Source organism: Liolophura sinensis, chromosome 7 (genome assembly GCF_032854445.1).
Source record: "Liolophura sinensis isolate JHLJ2023 chromosome 7, CUHK_Ljap_v2, whole genome shotgun sequence".
NCBI lineage: Eukaryota > Metazoa > Mollusca > Polyplacophora > Chitonida > Chitonidae > Liolophura > Liolophura sinensis.
This window is the reverse complement of record NC_088301.1, coordinates 30,538,843-30,556,968: the sequence shown is the minus strand read 5'-3', so window position 1 is coordinate 30,556,968 and position 18,126 is coordinate 30,538,843. Positions and strand designations below refer to the sequence as shown.

Sequence of the window (18,126 nt, the reverse complement as noted above, 5' to 3'; positions counted from 1 at the left end):
TGTACTGTGTACAAGCGGCTAGGTGTACAGGAGCGGCGTGAGAATTCAGCCAATACAGCCTGGCATGCTCACAGGATTCGCACACCTTATGGCAGGCGTGACGAGGTGACACTTACCACCATCAGGATGTCTGCTTACGGCATGGGCTGGTCGAGGGGAAACAGCTTCTGAAGGTAGAGCAATGGTTTGGAATCCGCTACTGGGCGTCTGGTAGGCTAGTTAGGGCAGGAGCCCGTCCCCACCCTGATTTCCCTTCACCCTGGGTCTGGTTGAGGGAGTGTACGGAACATTATTATCATCGATGTTTTATCTGTGGGGGATTTTGGTGGAGCTTACCACTGCCATGTTCTGTTGTGGCAGACTAGAGGTAAGATGTTCCATTTGTTAATCAGATATTTATTTAGCAATGTCCTCTCCATGTGTCTACCTTAACATATATTTATAAAAAGAAGATGACCATATAAAATGATCTCGCCATAAAAACACTGCTATACAGTCTACTATACAGTCTACCACCACGTGCATCGATAAGTCCTGTGCGCTGTTGAGACTTGAAGGTCGGGGACGCCAACCACTGTGGCAATACTCCTAGAGGGCGATGGCAGGCTAAAAGCAAGACACTTGATGTTAGGCTTGTTCATCCTGACTGACGTACTAAGCCCAAGATAATATATATTCCATATTATATAAATCTAGTACTCCCATAAAATATCTAAAGGAAGATCTTGTCACAGGAATGTCCGCATGAGTGTGATGATATAGAAATGAAATAACGCTACAGGTGTTCATCCACAATCAGTCTATGAAATGATCCATTCCGGGGGTAATAGGCGTATTTCTTGTTGAAAGCAATAAACCAAAGTTTCTAGTGCATCAACCCATTATTTACGAAGGGAAGGAATATCTTCTCCTGGAGAGAACGACCTACATGCAGCTTTACTGTTTATTAGGTGACCTATACATGACAATGCCGAGTTTCTATGCCCTGGTCTCAGACGGCTTTGATGAACCAAGTTAATATGGTCGTGGCTGCTAATGGTTCTGTCTGATGAAAGTGTTTCTGTAGTCACATAACTTTGGACGATGTGGCCACTCACGTGCTGTTTTAATACATATGGCCATTTATAGTCAGTACTTTTGCCTGCGCTAAAACTAGGCTTAATGAGAATGAACTCTGGGAATGAGGGAACCAAGAAGACACAAGGGAATATTTGTTCCAACGACTGATGTGATTCAACGACTGATGTGGTTCAACGACTGATGTGGCCCAAAAGCAACCACATACAATGTTGGCATTTATACTGTCTGATCTGAAATACATGAAGCCTATATCTGCTTGAGAAAGAAACTCAAGAGTTTTAAAAAGCTCCAGTTAGGTTTTAATTGCACTAAACTGATTCAGTGATATGATGGTATATACATTATTGTGCTTATTAATATCTGATCCAGTAATTTGGTTGTGTATACATTATTGTGCTCAACTGATTCAGTAATGTGGTTCTGTATGCATTATTGTGCTTAACTGATTCAGTTCGGTGGTTGTATTTGCATTATTGTGCTTCATTGATTTAGTAATGTGGCACTTTATCAATACAGTAACAACACATCGTATTGAACATGATGATTTCTGGGACATGAAAACTGAGAACGTCTACTATCTGGTCTACTATAGCAGTAACCTGAGGAATGACTGACTGCTTCAATTCTGGATCATTTTGACTCTGCTTCTCCCTTCAGTGATGATATAACTGTCTTTTCTGTCTGAAATTCTATCTTTGCTTTACTCCTCATACTGAATAAAAACCAGCTAACTATCCCCATTGCTTCAAAAAACAACCTTGATTGTTTAAGTTATAAATCAATATAGACATTATCGAAATATAAGGCCATAAAGTATAAGATTTTCTGAAAATGACCTCCCGTTGCAGGTAGCTATATGACATGCAGGTATGTAACCCACAGTCTACTGAGACTGGAGAAAATTCCACCGACAATTTTCAGAAATAAGGGATTTAGTAACTCTAAGTCTTCGAGTAAAGACAAATGTATTTAATGTTATATTTTGATGTTAGCCCTATGTCAATTTTACGCAATGCTAATTATGTAAAATAGTTCAGTTGATTATGCACATATCAGTCAAGGGCAACAACCAATCAAATAATTTTAAAAAGTATCAGTCTATTGAATTCTTCACGCCTGATTTGTAGATTCAAACCTGGAACTGTTTTAGGACGTCCGTAGCTGTTCAGGTATGAGAAACATAGGAACAGCCATGTAGACCAGTAATAGAACAAGTCGTATAAGATGGGAACACAATTCAGACATGCGGACGAGTGGAAACAGATTTTGGGAGGATTCAAAAGAATGTAATATTAATTCATTTACATAACATCTGGATGTGAACATGTGCTGATCATTACTTGAATGCGCATTTTTCCCCCAGTACGACAAGTTACACCAAGACCATGGAGCAAAGAATAGCGTCGTATTGTTAGAAGTGGAGAAACCTCAAGTCTAATGAAATAGCGCATTTCCTTAATAGTTTGACTTGATTTTCCAATCACAATCGGCTTTATCGTTCATTAATTAAATCGAAATGCTGAGAAATGCCTAGCTTCTTTCCGGTTTTGGATTATCCTGTTTACACTTCGGCAAAGACTGGCGTCAATGTGATTAAGCTAAACAACGATTATACATGCGCCAATATTTGGCCAATGCTGTATGCCGGTCATAGACAAGTAGCAAGTGTCAAAAGTGAGTTATAGACTAGTGATGTCTACTTTACTTTGGGGGTGGGGTAGGGCAGGAGGGTGTAGTTTATCGGACACAACATTATAAATATTCTTAGAAGTGAAACGCTAACCTCCGCCTACGCTTGGTTTTAACAAGGTTTGTAGTTTCCAAAGATGGACCTTGGCACCACGGGTTGAATAAAAATGCATTTACGATTGACTGTAAAACGTGCATTTGACTTTTCGTCAAATTACCGTTGACTTACCGAAGAGGCTCTAGTAAACATAACGATGGCTGGGGTACTAACACTGTTCTCAGTAAGTGCAACAGATGTCAATCAAACAGTTTCAGTGCATCCTAAATCAGCCTCGATGTGATTCTCTCCGGAATGTACCGAAGAGGTGTCGACCATGAAGTGATTTGATAGTCAGAAAAGTGTATCCGTTTTACTTGATGGAGACAAGAGTGCGTACTTTAGTTGCCTATGTCTTCTGAGAATAGGTGATTTCCTGTCTATCATGCACCTCGGAAACCAGTCCCTGATGTAGTCAAGGAGACACAAAGGTCTGCATGTATCCCCTTGACATTGTATATGCAGTGGAAGATTCCAGGCAACCTGCAAATATTTCTACTACCGGTGTTTTATTAAACGCTTGACACATGGGAAGCTTGTACTTACTAAACCTCACGCTACAACATGCCCTTCGCCGGCCCTGAATGGATGCTTCAATATTACCCAAGTCATCCTAATAAATCTCTGTCTGGTACAGAACGATAAAAAATGATTTAGTTGTGAGAAAAGCTGTATCAAATATCCCCCATGTGTACAAAATACCCTAAGTCTATGACATTTACATCTTCCAGTTTTTCCTCAAACCTTCTGAAAACTTTTTTGTCTATCATTTGCAGGCTTCCGTTGTCTTTGCATGGTTTGTGACTTACTGTCGAAACACAATATATGTTACTGCCTCCACGCTCCTGTCGAAGGATATATTTTCATGACTATAGCTGCATGAAGAATAATAGGTATATACATTATCTGCTGCTTTGAGTTTCTCGTGATGCAATGCACTTAAGTCCTGTTTTGCATTACTCGTTCGCCGATGGACTTGAATACACCTGATAGTGTTCAGCCCGTTAATGACTTTCTTTTGTGCCTTCTATTCTCTGTAGCCTAAAGAGAACAGAAAAGAGCATGTATAGACAGCACATTTCAAGTACTGGTCGATGGAGAGAAACTCAGAAGTATTATTTTTTGACAGTGAACTCGTTTATTGTCTTAGGACAGGAATCACTCTGGTTCTTTACGCTAAATATCATATATAAGTCTACCGAATCATCTGAAAAGATTTCTGGACTTTTCATCCTTTGGCTCTGGTATATTATCTGACGAACTCTATTAATAATTCCCCAACTGTTACAAAAAATATGCATTATTCAAGTTGTAGCCGCCATTGTCCCTATATATACTGACTCCTCGACCTACAATAGTCATTTCTATCGAAGACCATAGAGAGTATGACCCTCAGATATAATATGCTGCCTACAATAGAATCAATGGTGGCGGAACTAACCTAGTTTGCTGGAATATAGCTGAACGCGATAATAATGCAGTCCTGGGAGGGACTATATAGTCAATACATCATTTAGGATAGGCCACGAGCCGAGGGAAGACTAGACTTTACGCACTTGCGTCTCCCAGGAAGATGTCTTCGAAGATAATGAGTAGAAAATATAGTGCCCATGCCCACTGGCCGACGTCTTAAAGCACTCACAGTGGTAGGGCAAAATGTTGTTAGTCGTCACAGCATGGCTGATATCATCTTTTACTAATGGGATGATTTGTAGCTATACTGACTGCTACTACAAAAGCTTACTGGCAAAATAGTTGTTTCTTTTCCCAAATGTTACAGTTTGGCGGAATACTATACATAGTCTGTCATGACAAAACAATATATCATAAGAAACGACACTTGTATTTGTGAGATATGTTGATCTTTTCAACTGAAAAATAAACGAGTCAGAGTGGATTTCAGAGATATAAGTGAAACATAATTTATTAGGGATATATGAATTCTCAATTTCAAGAGTAAGGATTAAGACAGATTTAAATGTTTAGTTTCCGTCCAGAACATGGATTACTAAGCCGTTAATGTTTTCTTTAGTCTTTCTGTAGGCAGTGAATGGATATTTATGCTGTCCCACTAATTGTTTAATGTGTTCGATTTTTTTTTGTTGGATTAATCGAACGCGAAATCAGAGAAGGAAGTGAGAGATTTGCTGATAAGCCATGTACGTAACACAGTAAACAGTATTATGTCTTTTAGCAACAGCTGTGGACTGAAATGTTATGCCATGTACAATATCACGGATCTTTGTATCTTCTCCCCTAAAGGTTATTAGAGTCTGTAATAGCTTTCAAAGAGACATATGGGCAGGCTCGGGTACATTGATTTCAATGGACTTTACCGCCTACTAATGGCAATTCGCTCCGCAGGCGCATTTTGAACTTGTGGTCAATTGCTGTGTGACATAAAATGCAGTATTTTTCAATTCATGCTCTGGTTTCCTTGCTTCTTCCAGTTCGCACTGGATTGGCCGGAATACACTGTAAATGGCCGCACTAATCTGTTGGGATTAGCAAAGCCAGGCCGAGATTAGGCCCAATGTTTGTTCTGAAGCTTGTGTCAATAATAACTTAGCGATCCTCTCTCTTGCAATTTACCGATGAGGCAAAGTAAACACTAAACAGTCACGTGCTTGCCAGATAAAGTGCTTTATTGAGAAGATGAGGATATCATCCAGCGCAGTTCTGGATCACCACGAGTTGATCTCGCCGACTAGATTAGCTATGCTCAAATCGTGTGATTCTAACTTTGTGAACTCGGCACTATGTGCTCGTGACAATGGAGCGCTCTGAATAACGTCTCATTTCTAAGATTTCTTAACAATGACATAATCTGATAAAAAACAGAACTACATATTGTGAAATATTTGGCAGTTATTTAACCGAAACAATCTTAGGTGGAAAAATTATCTGGCTTTGCTGTTTGAAGAACATGGAATCCTTGGTATCTGGATCGGTATCTGGTATCTGGATACTCTCTCACTTCAGACCGTTCTAACCTCCCGGCGTTTGTACACTCTATCGAAACATCAATCATATTCTGATACAAGTAGACAGTGATGTAATCAATGTTAGCCAATGAACGTTCCGTACGAGAAAGAAGCCTTCGCAAAATTGGTTGAAGTGGGGGTGCGTCTTCATTAATATTCATCATTAACCCAGAATTGGCAGAAGTATGAATTGGACAAATTAGCAGGGAAGTTGGGGTCATTGTTTGTCACAAATTCGGGATAAAAGAGTTCCGCACATATCAGAGACAATGTCTACAAGCCATTCTACAGGGAAAAGATGTTTTTATGTGCCAAAAGACTGGGGTAGGGAAATCATGCTGTCAACGGTATCAGTAGAACAACAACGTCAACAAAACTCGCTGCCCCTATTGTTATCGTTGTCACCCCTGGTGAGCCTTGATTACAAAGTCTCAGGTGAAAGCTTTAAACAAGAGAGGCATACCTGTAGCGTATCTTAGGGATGACTACCAATTCCAGGATAATGTGACAATTATGGGAATACATTTCGCATTTGTAGTAGAGACGAAATGGACATAACTTTTGACTGAACCCATCTAGCAATCATTTATTTGCATCATGTCATCAGAAAGATTTTAAAGGTCTTTGAAATATGATTGATGGCATTTGTTCATATGGTTCTGGCTAGCCGGACTAAGACATTGACATTGATGAATTACGTGACTAAATCTTGCTCCTTGTGCTCAAATAGTTATTTCATTTTCAGCTCACTGATAGTTTTAAATGAAAAGTGTGTCATTTTGTAATATTTTTGAAATGAAACTCAAGATCTGACATCTTGGTATACATTTCATTTAACTACAGGCACACTTGAAGAAAATTATGTAGCAATCAGACTTAGGCCTTTAAATATATTAAGACAATGTATGGATATAAACAATGTTGTGAGGGTGAGAAGGCCTTTTTTCAGATAGAGTAATTCTCCAGATACAGTATGTCCATTTACATGTATGTTGTTTAGTCATTATCAAAATAGGTCAAGAACATACGGTAGTTCAAATTAACTTGCAAGCCACACAAATATTTAGAGACCCTGTGAACTGATCAGTGAGTGTTAAATTCTTTTCTTAATTGATTTTTTAACACCATAATACACAACCATTGTATAATTTTCACTTATACAACAGTTTGATTATGGCTGGAGAAAACCAGAGATAAACCACTGTCCTTGGGCAAGTTGCTAGCTTACTTTCAGACTTCCAAATTTGTGGGAGAGGTGGTCCTCCTTAAATGTGAAATGGATGAATAATCCTTGGGGTACCACTTATTGTCACAATGAGAGCAAGGGAATCTGTATATTCTTTACGACCATACGTGGGAAGGTCTGCCAGCAACCTGCGGATGGTCGTGGGTTTCCCCGGGCTCTGTCCACTCTCCTCCCATCATATAATGCTGGCCGCCGTCGTATAAGTGAAATATTCTTGAGTACAGCGTAAAACACCAATCAAATAAATAAATAAAATACAGCCTGAACTGAACCTGCGCACTGTGTGCCAGCAATTTAGAGTTCACCACCTGCACACAGAGCCATGCCCAGTAGCTTGCCATTAAAAATAAGATACATGTAGAAACCGTTGGTAACAGGATAGGGTAAGGGTGTGTTTGTCTTTCCTCGGTGAAAAAGTGTTTACTGCAAAGAGGGTTTCACATATTTATTTCCCATCAAAATTGTACTGGTTACTGTTTTAAGTGTTCTACCTGAGATATTTAGCTGAAATAAACCAGGTACTCCATAAAAACATGAAAGAGAAATGGCGTGGTCAAGCGGTATTATACGCCTTATATAGTTGATTTACACAGAGTGTACCAGGTTTATTTTCTTGATTGTTGTTGAACACCACACTCAAGAATTTTTTTATGGGTAGAGGAAACTGGAGTGGCTGATGTAAACCACCGCACTTTGGCAAGTTGCTGATGAGCTTTCCCACGTTTGACACACTGACATACACACCGAATACATTATGTATTATGACAAAGTTGTCTGTAATAGACCATGTAATCGGTCATATGAGCACTGCTGACCTCTATAAATTATCCTCCGGTCGTAAGTGGGAAGGTCTGCCAGCAACCTGCAGATGGTCGTGGGTTTCCCCCGGGCTCTGCCCGGTTTCCTCCCACCATAATGCTGGTCGCCGTCGTATAAGTAAATAAATATAAATTATCATCAAGGCCCCACATACGGTGAGCGAAAGGGAATGTACACCACGTTTTATGTCAACCCATATGTGCAGGGAGTAAGGGCTCTAATGAAAGGTGCAGACAGAAAATCTCCTCATGACGACTTTCCATAAGGTAATGTGAGTGAATATATATTTCCACACATGACCTTAAATCAAATATCTGCTTTATCAAGATGGGAATGTTAGATGAACAGTAAACACTGAAACATACATCTGATCTTGAAATGAAATGGTTTTACTTGTCTGGTAGCATATGGATTACCACATAAGAAAGGAAATCACATCTGTAAGTACATGTAGATGTATCAATGCATTGTTTTCACATTAAGGAATGAGTGAGTGAATGAGTGCTTGGGGTTTAACGTCGTACTTAACAATTTTTCAGTCATATGGCGACGAAGGAATCCTAAGAGTGCATGTAATGTGCCTCCTTGTCGCAGGACGGATTCCCACCGCTCTTTTATCTAGTGCTGCTTCACTGAGACGCCTTACTGAAGGCAAGTAAGCTGCCCCGCCCGAGCCATTATACTGATACGGGTCAACCAGTCGTTGCACTATTCCTTCATGCTGAACGCCAAGTGAGGAAGTTACAACTTCCTCTTTTAAAGTCTTAGGTGTGACTTGACCCAGCAATGACCCTGGATCTACCGCTCCCGAAGCGTTCACATTAAGAAGCTCTTCTGTTGTGTTTTGTTCAGAACAATTGTGTATATGTTAACCATGTCATATTCCATGACTCGGCAGATTAAAATAAATGGAGATCAACTTCTTACTGATATACATATACTGGTAGATACATATGTGGCATATTAACCCTTTCTGAAGCAATTCTGTCATCTACCGTGTGTAGTATGTGTAATTACATCAACAAACAATGAGGGGGATGGACTGCCGATCGACGGCCATTTCGAGCCACTCTCTGCTTGCTTGTTTCACATTGGTGTCCTTGAAAATATTCTTCATCTCTCGTATGCAGGTGTCCTCTTTCCACACAGCCTCTCCCAATTTATCCAATCGCACAGAATATGGTCTGCAAATATATACCCTCTCCTTTCACAACAACAACACCAGGGGAATACGAAATGGATATGCATAGCGCTGCACCTCTTTATGTCGATGATAACCGATCAGAATTATCATTTCTTCACAGTTCTTTCAAGCCAATCAGTTTAACGTATATACGCTCCGCTTATGATGAGAACCAATCTAGGAACCAAGAATGTCACTTTAGAAAATTATGAGTGTGGCGTAAATTATTGTTTAACTTGGGTCTAACACTTGGACCACTCGGCCCAATTGTAAAAACTGTTTGGTAAATTTAGACAAATCTTATTTCCGTTGTTCGTATTATTCTACAAGTCAGCACTTGTGTAATGACCCGAACATTAAATACCCATGTGTAAAACAAGCACTAACTTCAATTCCAGAAAACAATAGTTCAGCTATACCCATACGCTTGTGATATACCTTCGTCCAATATTTATACTTAAAATATTAAGATGGTCCCGCGTTCCCAGCATGTTCATCGATGACGTCATTTCCGATTATTTTTTGACTGAAAATATGCATAAAATAGAGGGTTACTAAAACATTTAAAACATACCTCAAAAATGATAAACAAGTTCTAATGTTTGGGTCATATCTCTTCATTTTCTTTAAAACCATATTCTTCGTTTTGTAGTTTTCATGTGTCCTTTAAATGCATTAGTTGCTACGTAACCATACTAAATGTCAGTGTCACCTCAGTTCTGCTTAATTACCCTATAGCCCCAGGATAATTTACTTTGTAAATATTCTGGCAATGATGTTCTTACATGATAATGCTAAAGTTTTCCTTCTTGACTTCAAACGGACCAACCAGTGTCTGCAGGAAGCTGAGAAGACGACATTTAGACGAGGAGTTGCTGGTTCGCTAAGCAAAGAAATCTTGACCCCGCATGTTTGAGTGAGAGAGGCTTCTGTTTAGCCCCTGGCGTTGTCTGAGATGTTCTCACGGTGAGGGTCACCAGCCTGTGAGGCGTATAAGGCAATCTTGAGACAGGTCATGCGAAAGTCGGAATCTGTGAAGATTAATAGGGCGTTTCCCTAACTGAATAGGCCTTTGCTCTAAGAACAACTAGGCAAATTGCCAAGGAAACGGACACCCTCAGTTATAATTCTTATCCGAGAAAAATAGGACTTTTACTCAAGGTACTCTGTCCTTTGGCAATCAAATTTAATGAAATAGGGGGTTTTCCTATGTTCTAGCTAATGTACTATTACCGGTAGGCGTTCATAAAATATGAAGCAGAAAAGTGATAACATACATTTCATTTTTTATGAAAAACTCGTCGCCCATGAGAGTGCAGTAACAATGTTCTTCACGTTTCGATGCGACATCTGTGACGTAACCAACATATGTACAATGGAAAGGACAGAGAAATCAGCAGGTATTAAATTAAGGTAAACAACAGTATTAACGATTATAATTTGTTCTTATTTGATGGAAAAGATCAGGGGTCGATCGAACGAAACTACGTCTGACTTAAGTCAAAATTAGAAATGCGATCGTAAGGCTTATTTTGAGGCGTTTGGAATTGAATTTGTGCCACCCCCAACCTCCACCTCACTCACCAATGTTATCTAAAGACGAACGTGTCTAAATTTCAACTTCCAGTACCAAAAACTTGGCATCGTAAAGAGTTTTTAAATTTTGACATTAGTCAAGAACAGCTTTGTGGAATCAGCCTCAGATTCCCAAGGCAAAACGTGGCGTTCTGAAAGGGATGTGGCTGATGTCAAGTTAATCAGTGGTGCTGTAAAAATATCAGTGAAGTTTACTTGTGTACTGTCATCCTGTACTTACCAATTACCGCTATGCTGCCTGCCCAAGGCGACTAACTCCATGTTTGAAACCCTTTCAAAGACAATTTGGTTCCATTTTCCATGATCAAAATTGCCATCAAGCGTTCAAGTGGAATATTTTATTGTTTGACCTTGTGGATTAAATCAGGGCATCAACTGATACGTTATTTTGCCAATGTCCATGCCAATGCATTTTCCAAGCTGTCCATGCATTTCGCTGTGTTACTTTTCAAAACCTTGTCACTGCCTTTTGTGGAGGTAATCATGAAAGACAACCATATAGAGAACAGGCCCCAGATGCTTAGAATAAAGCATGGTGAAACCCGCTGATTTCTGGCAATAAATGAAACCATAATAGTTTAGATGAATACTTACTTCTAACTGCAAACAGCCATTGATCCAGGTCGATTTTCATTCAACTGTTTATATAGCACTGATTTCCTCGCGACAGGCCAGCCCTTTCAAACCCAACGTCTTTTCATCGTCACAATGTAGCCTATCAACCCAGCAAACCCACATATTTCCAAGGTTTCGTTGAACCATAGGAACTCCCTGCTTGCTTACCGAGTCCTTGACACGGATTCTCTATTTAATTAAATGCCTGCAGTATGGAAGCCGAGAGAGGCCCTTTCGCTACCTCAAGCTTTGTAATACAGCGCAATGCAACGAGGTGAGTTATCTCGCTAACGCCTGTATGCCTCGCTACCTTGATATCTGGCTACCTTGGCTTCTGCAATACAAAGGTAGCGAGGCAACAAGGCTTGTAGCGAGACAGCGAGATGGCGTCTGGTTCTTATCGGCTTTCACACTCCACACTGGGAGTAGATCGGAAAACGACCTCTTGCAACTGGATGGGAAATCGTCTGCCTGTCGCTAAGGCCGATTGCCAGCCTGTTCACATTGACAGATCTTCTGCAAAATGACGCAAGGGCTTCTCCGTTATGCGATTTAAGTTGTTATGTAACAGGTGTAGCCGATAGAACAGGCCAACCTAAAATATTCGCTGCTAACCATCAGCCTATTGTATGCCGTTAAATGCATAGGATAATATTCATTTCCATCTAATGTTGATATTTGAAATAAGTTTTGTTATGAATTGTATCGTGAATAGATGACAGTGTCTTTAATATACATTTATTACGAGACTAAACAGATAGACAAGCTGTTAGCTGAAGTAAACAGCATTAGGCTTTCATTGGTAGAATACCGTATATCATATGTATAGATTAACTTTAATATATTTAAACTTATATAATAGATAGATTGACAAAATATAAAGAAATATAAAAAAAGAATTTCTTGTGTGGTTCTTCTCCCCATTAACTCATGTCAAGTACTAAAAAAATGCAGCGATGGGAATCGATATCGTGTTCCTATTCGACACAATGGTTTTAAGGCAAGCATGTTACCAATGGACCAACGTGGACGTTATGTTAGTGGCCGTGAAATATTACAGTGAAAGTAGAGTTCCAAATAATTTCTTTTTCTTTCTTTTTTTTTCGATTTATAAAAATCTGATGGCGTGAACCAACGCGATACCTCGTTATTGCTTACATCTCCCTGCTAGACATAAAATATGTGTAAATGATTTTGATTCACATAATCATTTAATCTAATCACGTAATTTTTTTTATAAAGGGAAACCCTCAGGAAAGTATTATCTCCTTTTCACCCCATTTTTGTCTCCTGATAAAATAAAAAGTATAAATCACATCACATCAGTTTTTCACACACACGTTCAAGTAAGTTTTCCTTTTTTTCGGCTTGAAAAAATTACACCTCACTTTGGCACCGAAGTGGGACGACTTCCAATATAGTTGCAAGGAGTCCTTTAAAAGTTTTGCAAACTATTTACATCGCCACTTCCCACCACCTCCCGATACATGGGTTTATATTGTTTTACTTATGTTTAAGGCTTTTGTAACAGAAATTGTAACTGATTTTGATTGGTTTGAATTTATTTTTATTCATCATTATGCCATATATTGTACCATACAGAAGTGTACCGATATAGAACAATATATGCGTGAGTAAAGCTCCACATAGCGTGCTCTATCATTCCGAGGTGGGGACCTTCGTGGCTCAGTTGGTTAGCGCGCTATCGCGTAATGACCCAGGAGGCTCAATAATGCGGTCGCTGTGACTCCAGCTCATATTGGCTTCCTCTCCGGTCGTACGTGGGAAGGTCTCCCATCAACCTGCGGCTGGTCGTGGGTTTACCCCCGGGCTCTGCCCGGTTTCCATCCACCATAATGCTGGCCGCCGTCGTACAAGTGAAATACTCTTGAGTACGGCGTAAAACACCAATCGAATAAATAATAAATAAATCATTCCGAGGTGTACCGATACAGTACAATATTCGCAGGAATAAAGCTCCACAGAGCGTGCTCTATGCAAACGTTATTATTAACTAAATATAAGCGTCATGTCCGACATTCATATACTATTGGTAATCCGTAAAGTGCGTTGCAAGTCGATAATCGCAAGATTCATTTCCAAAACAACGTTTAACACTAGCTCCCAAAGACAAAGGTATGTAAGAAATTATACAAATAGGAAATAAAGCCGGTAACACACAAGAGAGAAACGGTCATCAGTTTTCAATGATGCCGGGTAGACAGTTGATTTTCCAGGCATGAATTTCATATCAAAGTTCAAATTCGTAGTCCATGAATGAGTTCCAGATCAAATGACAATTAAACAAGGTATCTCAGTCGCGCTTTGATTGCAACTGTTCATACTGATGACGGTAATGGCGAATAATATAGGCTAGTGCAGATGACAGACGACTGTTTTCTACCTTTACAGAAATATGAAACAAAACGAAATCAGGGTCCTTCGTGGCCAAGGGGATAAGCATGCCAGCGCGGCGCAATGATCCAGGAGCCTCTCACCAATGCGGTCGCTGTGAGTTAAAGTTCAGATCATGCTGGCTTCCTCTCCGACCGTTCGTGGAAAGGTCTGCGGATGTTGTGGGTCTCCCCCGGGCTCTGCTAGGTTTCCTCCCATCATAATGCTGACCACCGTCGTATAAGTGAAATATTCCTGAGTACGGCATAAAACACCAGTCATATAAATAAATGAATACTAGACAAAATCATGTGCATGTCTGAATGCTTTTGTACATATAGAAGTCAGCCGAGAACAAGAACAGACGTTATTGTTACCTTTCGTTTGTGTGACGTTAATTAAGATTGTCATCTCTTTCTGACAAAACTCAAGGTGTATTGTGAAAGTCAGTTTGTTGTGTAGTGAAGAAGTAATATCTCAGTAATAAGCTTACACACCATCATGCTCCAAAATACATGAAATAAAGATCAAACTGGTCAAGAAGTAAAGCTGGTTCAGATGTTTAAAGCACTGGGGTCGGTTTCATGAAGCTTACTTGGCTAAGTAAGCCCTTAGCTACCTTGACAGCGTATGTTGTAGAGATATAAAGTGCACTTAGCTAAGGGCAACTTTACACAAATTAAACTTCATGAAACCGGCCACTGGCTCATTGCGACTCTCAACAATGATTTTAATTCCGAATACTTTGTTTCATTTTTGTAAAATGTTGCTAATTTGATTTATTTATTTATCTATTTGGTTGGTGTTTTACACCGTACTAAAATAGTTCACTTATACGATGGCGGCCAGCATTATGGTGGGAGGAAACCGGGCAGAGCCCAGGGGAAACCAACTAGTGCCAATTTACCGAGTAATTGCATGTAAAGGTGAAGAAATGTGTGCTATTAAAGGTAAATTTCTCTCAAACTTCCATATATTAGCAGATTTTCGAGCGGAATCATTCGACCTTTACACTAATCAAGGTATCTGTTGATTTGAATGAAATACGTATGCTTCTTGGTGGTGGGTAATTGATGGTCTTTGTTCATTCGTATGAAAACTTGAAGAAGTATGCAGCTTGATGAACGCAGCAATTAACCTATAAAAACACGTTTCCTTTTCATCAACATGATGAAGTTGCCTTACCGTCTCACAAGACTTAACGTGATCAATTCACCACTCAATTATAGCCACATGTCATCCATTCATTATGTCGAGGATCTCTCCTCCAGTAACACCCTGTAATATTGCAGTAAATAGGCTTAAAGCTGGCTTCTCTTCAATTCATCTGTATAATGAATTACTGGCGTTGTGCGCAAAAACTTCCATTCTTTAACTGATTTAGGTCAATGGCTAACAATGGCTAGTATGAAATGAGGAAAATTGGTAATAAGCTAAGCAACCTGGTTAATAAACCTATGTTGCGCTCCACTATATTTATTTATTTATTTATTTATTTATTTGATTGGTGTTTTTACGCCGTACTCAAGAATATTTCACTTATACGACGGCGGCCAGCATTATCGTGGGAGGAAACCGGAAAGAGCCCGGGGGAAACCCACGAACATCCGCAGGTTGCTGACAGACCTTCCCACGTACGGCCGGAGAGGAAGCCAGCATGAGCTGGGCTTGAACTCACAGCGATCGCTTTGTTGTGGTGAACTATTCTTCAGCTTGAGGGTGTGCGGTGCTTTTTGGAATGCACCTGCAGCTTGTAACGCGCACATGGGTACTTCTTTATGTAAACAAATACTTTCGTTCATTTCCGAGTAGAGCCATTAAAGAGTTACTTTTCCATTTTTCTTTCCACAACTTCATGTTTTTTTAATGTTTTGTTAACAACGTTTTCGAGATGAATCCGTGTGAAGATACTGTATTGCATGCCTATATGACAGACGCGGTTGACGTGGTGTGAGGGCAAAGAGAATGGTGCATACGGCAGCAAAATCTGGAGTTATAAGCTCGGAAATCTAACGTTGGATGTAAGTAGTCCAGTTATTGACATGTGACGGATGATTTTTTTTTACCCTGGATCACACCATATTCCTGTGAAGTAATAGCGAGCCTATATTCCGTAGCAGCGTAGATTAGCATACACCGCTATGCTTAAGTTCAATACATTTTATAGCCCGTCCAGAACAGAAATTTTGACACTCGTTGATGGCCGTTTGAAAATGATTTACTACACAATATTTAACTTTGGACTTAGTTGGAATTATACATGTTGGAATTATACATGTATATTAGCCACCATACAATCTTCGGCACTTTATGCTCCTTCTACAAGTGTTTTTACACCTATAATTTGTCATAGAGTTTCAGCCAGATAAATCAAGGCAAAAACGCTTTATTTCCTGGCAATGAGATATCACGGGAAAGTCAGCAAAGCTTTAGCGAAGCCCTGTGGGTAGCCGCATCAAAGGGAGCTTTCATCAGTGTTAATAAAACAAATAACCAGCAGGGATGTGAGGCTCGACTGAATACAAGCTAAAGTTTTTTTACAAGTGGCAATTTGCCGTGACTTTTGTATACCTGTACAACTGCAGGTCATCATCAGATTATTAACTGTACTGAATCAAAAAGGGTTTTCCATGCCCCAGACTTCAAGCGTGACAACTAACTTTGCCACTGCTATGACTGAAACAAACATTCGTATCATTCTTACCTAAATTTAGTCAGCGGGTGTTCACTACGGCTGTTCCCCCATCGGCACTTAACAGTTTAATTTTTCAGATGGTTTAGTCTTGTGTAATACTCAATAATTTAGTGGTTATTGAACCGTCTGTGTCTGTATTAGTGGGTCGTGACTGTTCTCCTGAAGCTGGGATCATTTCACTAAGCCCTCGATGTACTGCTCTACGTGTGTTATCACACCTCAGTGTTCACAGTATAGCTGATCACGAGGCCTTAGGCATTACTACAGGATCCCGGCATAAAGCAAATAAAAATAGTAAGATTCCGGTAAAGTTGTTCTTGGAAACATCACTGTAACATTGATGAATCTATTTCATGAAAAAGTGATCTTATTTGTCAGATCCTATCCTAAGCGGTCAACAGATGTATTTTTTCTCCGGATTTTTTTCTTGCAGTCTTCAGCAGTCGGTAGTCATTCTGTATAATGGAGTTTCGTAGAATACAAGGTTTACGGGAATCAACCAGCTGATGCTTGGCATGTTCCACATGTACATACTTATGTGATCAATGTAAGAAACTACATTATAGAAAATAAAACCAGAGCAGTGACGACACAGTGGTCGTTAGCAAACGGTCACACGCATTATCAATGGAATTCTACCACTTGTAAATTTACCTCAGTTACAGTTGTATTCCCCGGTGTCATGTATAACATGCTTAAAAGGTAGCAACGTACACAAGCCCCATGGCTTTAGCAAACTTAGGTCAAAGAATTCGGCGATGTTAGTTGCAACTTATTATATTGATTGGATTGAAATTTTTGGATCAAATTAAAACAATGCAAACCAGGCCTCCAGCATTCTCACAAGCAGAATTCTGGTTTGAATCAAGTCTCAAGTATTGTAGCTGTGCTGTCATATAAATCCAGTATTGTGTTGCATCTTAATATAGGATCGGCTCCGATTCTGATACGTCTAGCGTAACATTCTACGGCCATCTTTTTCCACCTATATGAATCCAGTCCTATACTTAATAATTCCTATCTTGATCTTCGGTGAGATCCGAAAGCCAGTCCATCCTGTGAAATCCTATTATCTCTGATTTTTCTCTTTCAACTGCGCACCGTGACATACAATTGATTAGAAGTGTACATACATCGGTTAATGAAATTGAAACAATCTGTCATAACATAGCGTGTGTTTTTCTTTTTCACATTCTTGGGCAGTGGCGAAAGGAAATCCCTGCAACTCGTACAAGAAACAATGTGGTCCAGGAAGCAGTGGTACAGTTACTTTTCGTTAACTGTGTCCGGCCGTACCACTCACCTGTCTTTGGAGCTTAATTTGACAGCTAAGTGAGCGTGCTGGACGTACCTTTCTTTTTCTAGTGGTTGCTATTTTTGTCATCCCAAAGAATATTTCCTTAAAACAGTGGTGATTAGGCTAAATGTCGGAGGAAAGAAAACAAAGCCTGGGGAGATGACAAATACCTTAAACGGTCATTGTCAAAGCCCCTGACATACAGAAAACTACTCTATCACAACCAGTATATATAAATTTGGTCCGGATTAGAATATCTAATATCTAGTGGTTTTATACCGATATACCGAATGTCTTCACTGTTATTCAGCATAGTAACTATATGTCTCCCAGTGACCTTGCATTGGTTTAACTCTACACATAGGCACAATTAGTACAATAGTTTAGGCATATCAATTAGAAAGGCTAAAATAAGATCTGTTAAAACGTTT

The 18,126-nt window shown here is 39.6% G+C and overlaps 1 protein-coding gene across 1 annotated transcript in view; it reads left to right on the top strand.

Annotated features, from left to right (window-relative positions):
• The first annotated feature begins 279 nt into the window (after positions 1-279).
• LOC135470343 (rho GTPase-activating protein 100F-like) overlaps positions 280-18,126 on the top strand; it is a 70,358-nt gene continuing 52,511 nt past the window's right edge. Inside the window, exon 1 of the mRNA XM_064749218.1 lies at positions 280-367. Within this exon, the coding sequence (XP_064605288.1) occupies positions 302-367 (66 nt within the window). The 5' untranslated portion in view covers positions 280-301. The remainder of the gene's footprint in view (positions 368-18,126) is intronic.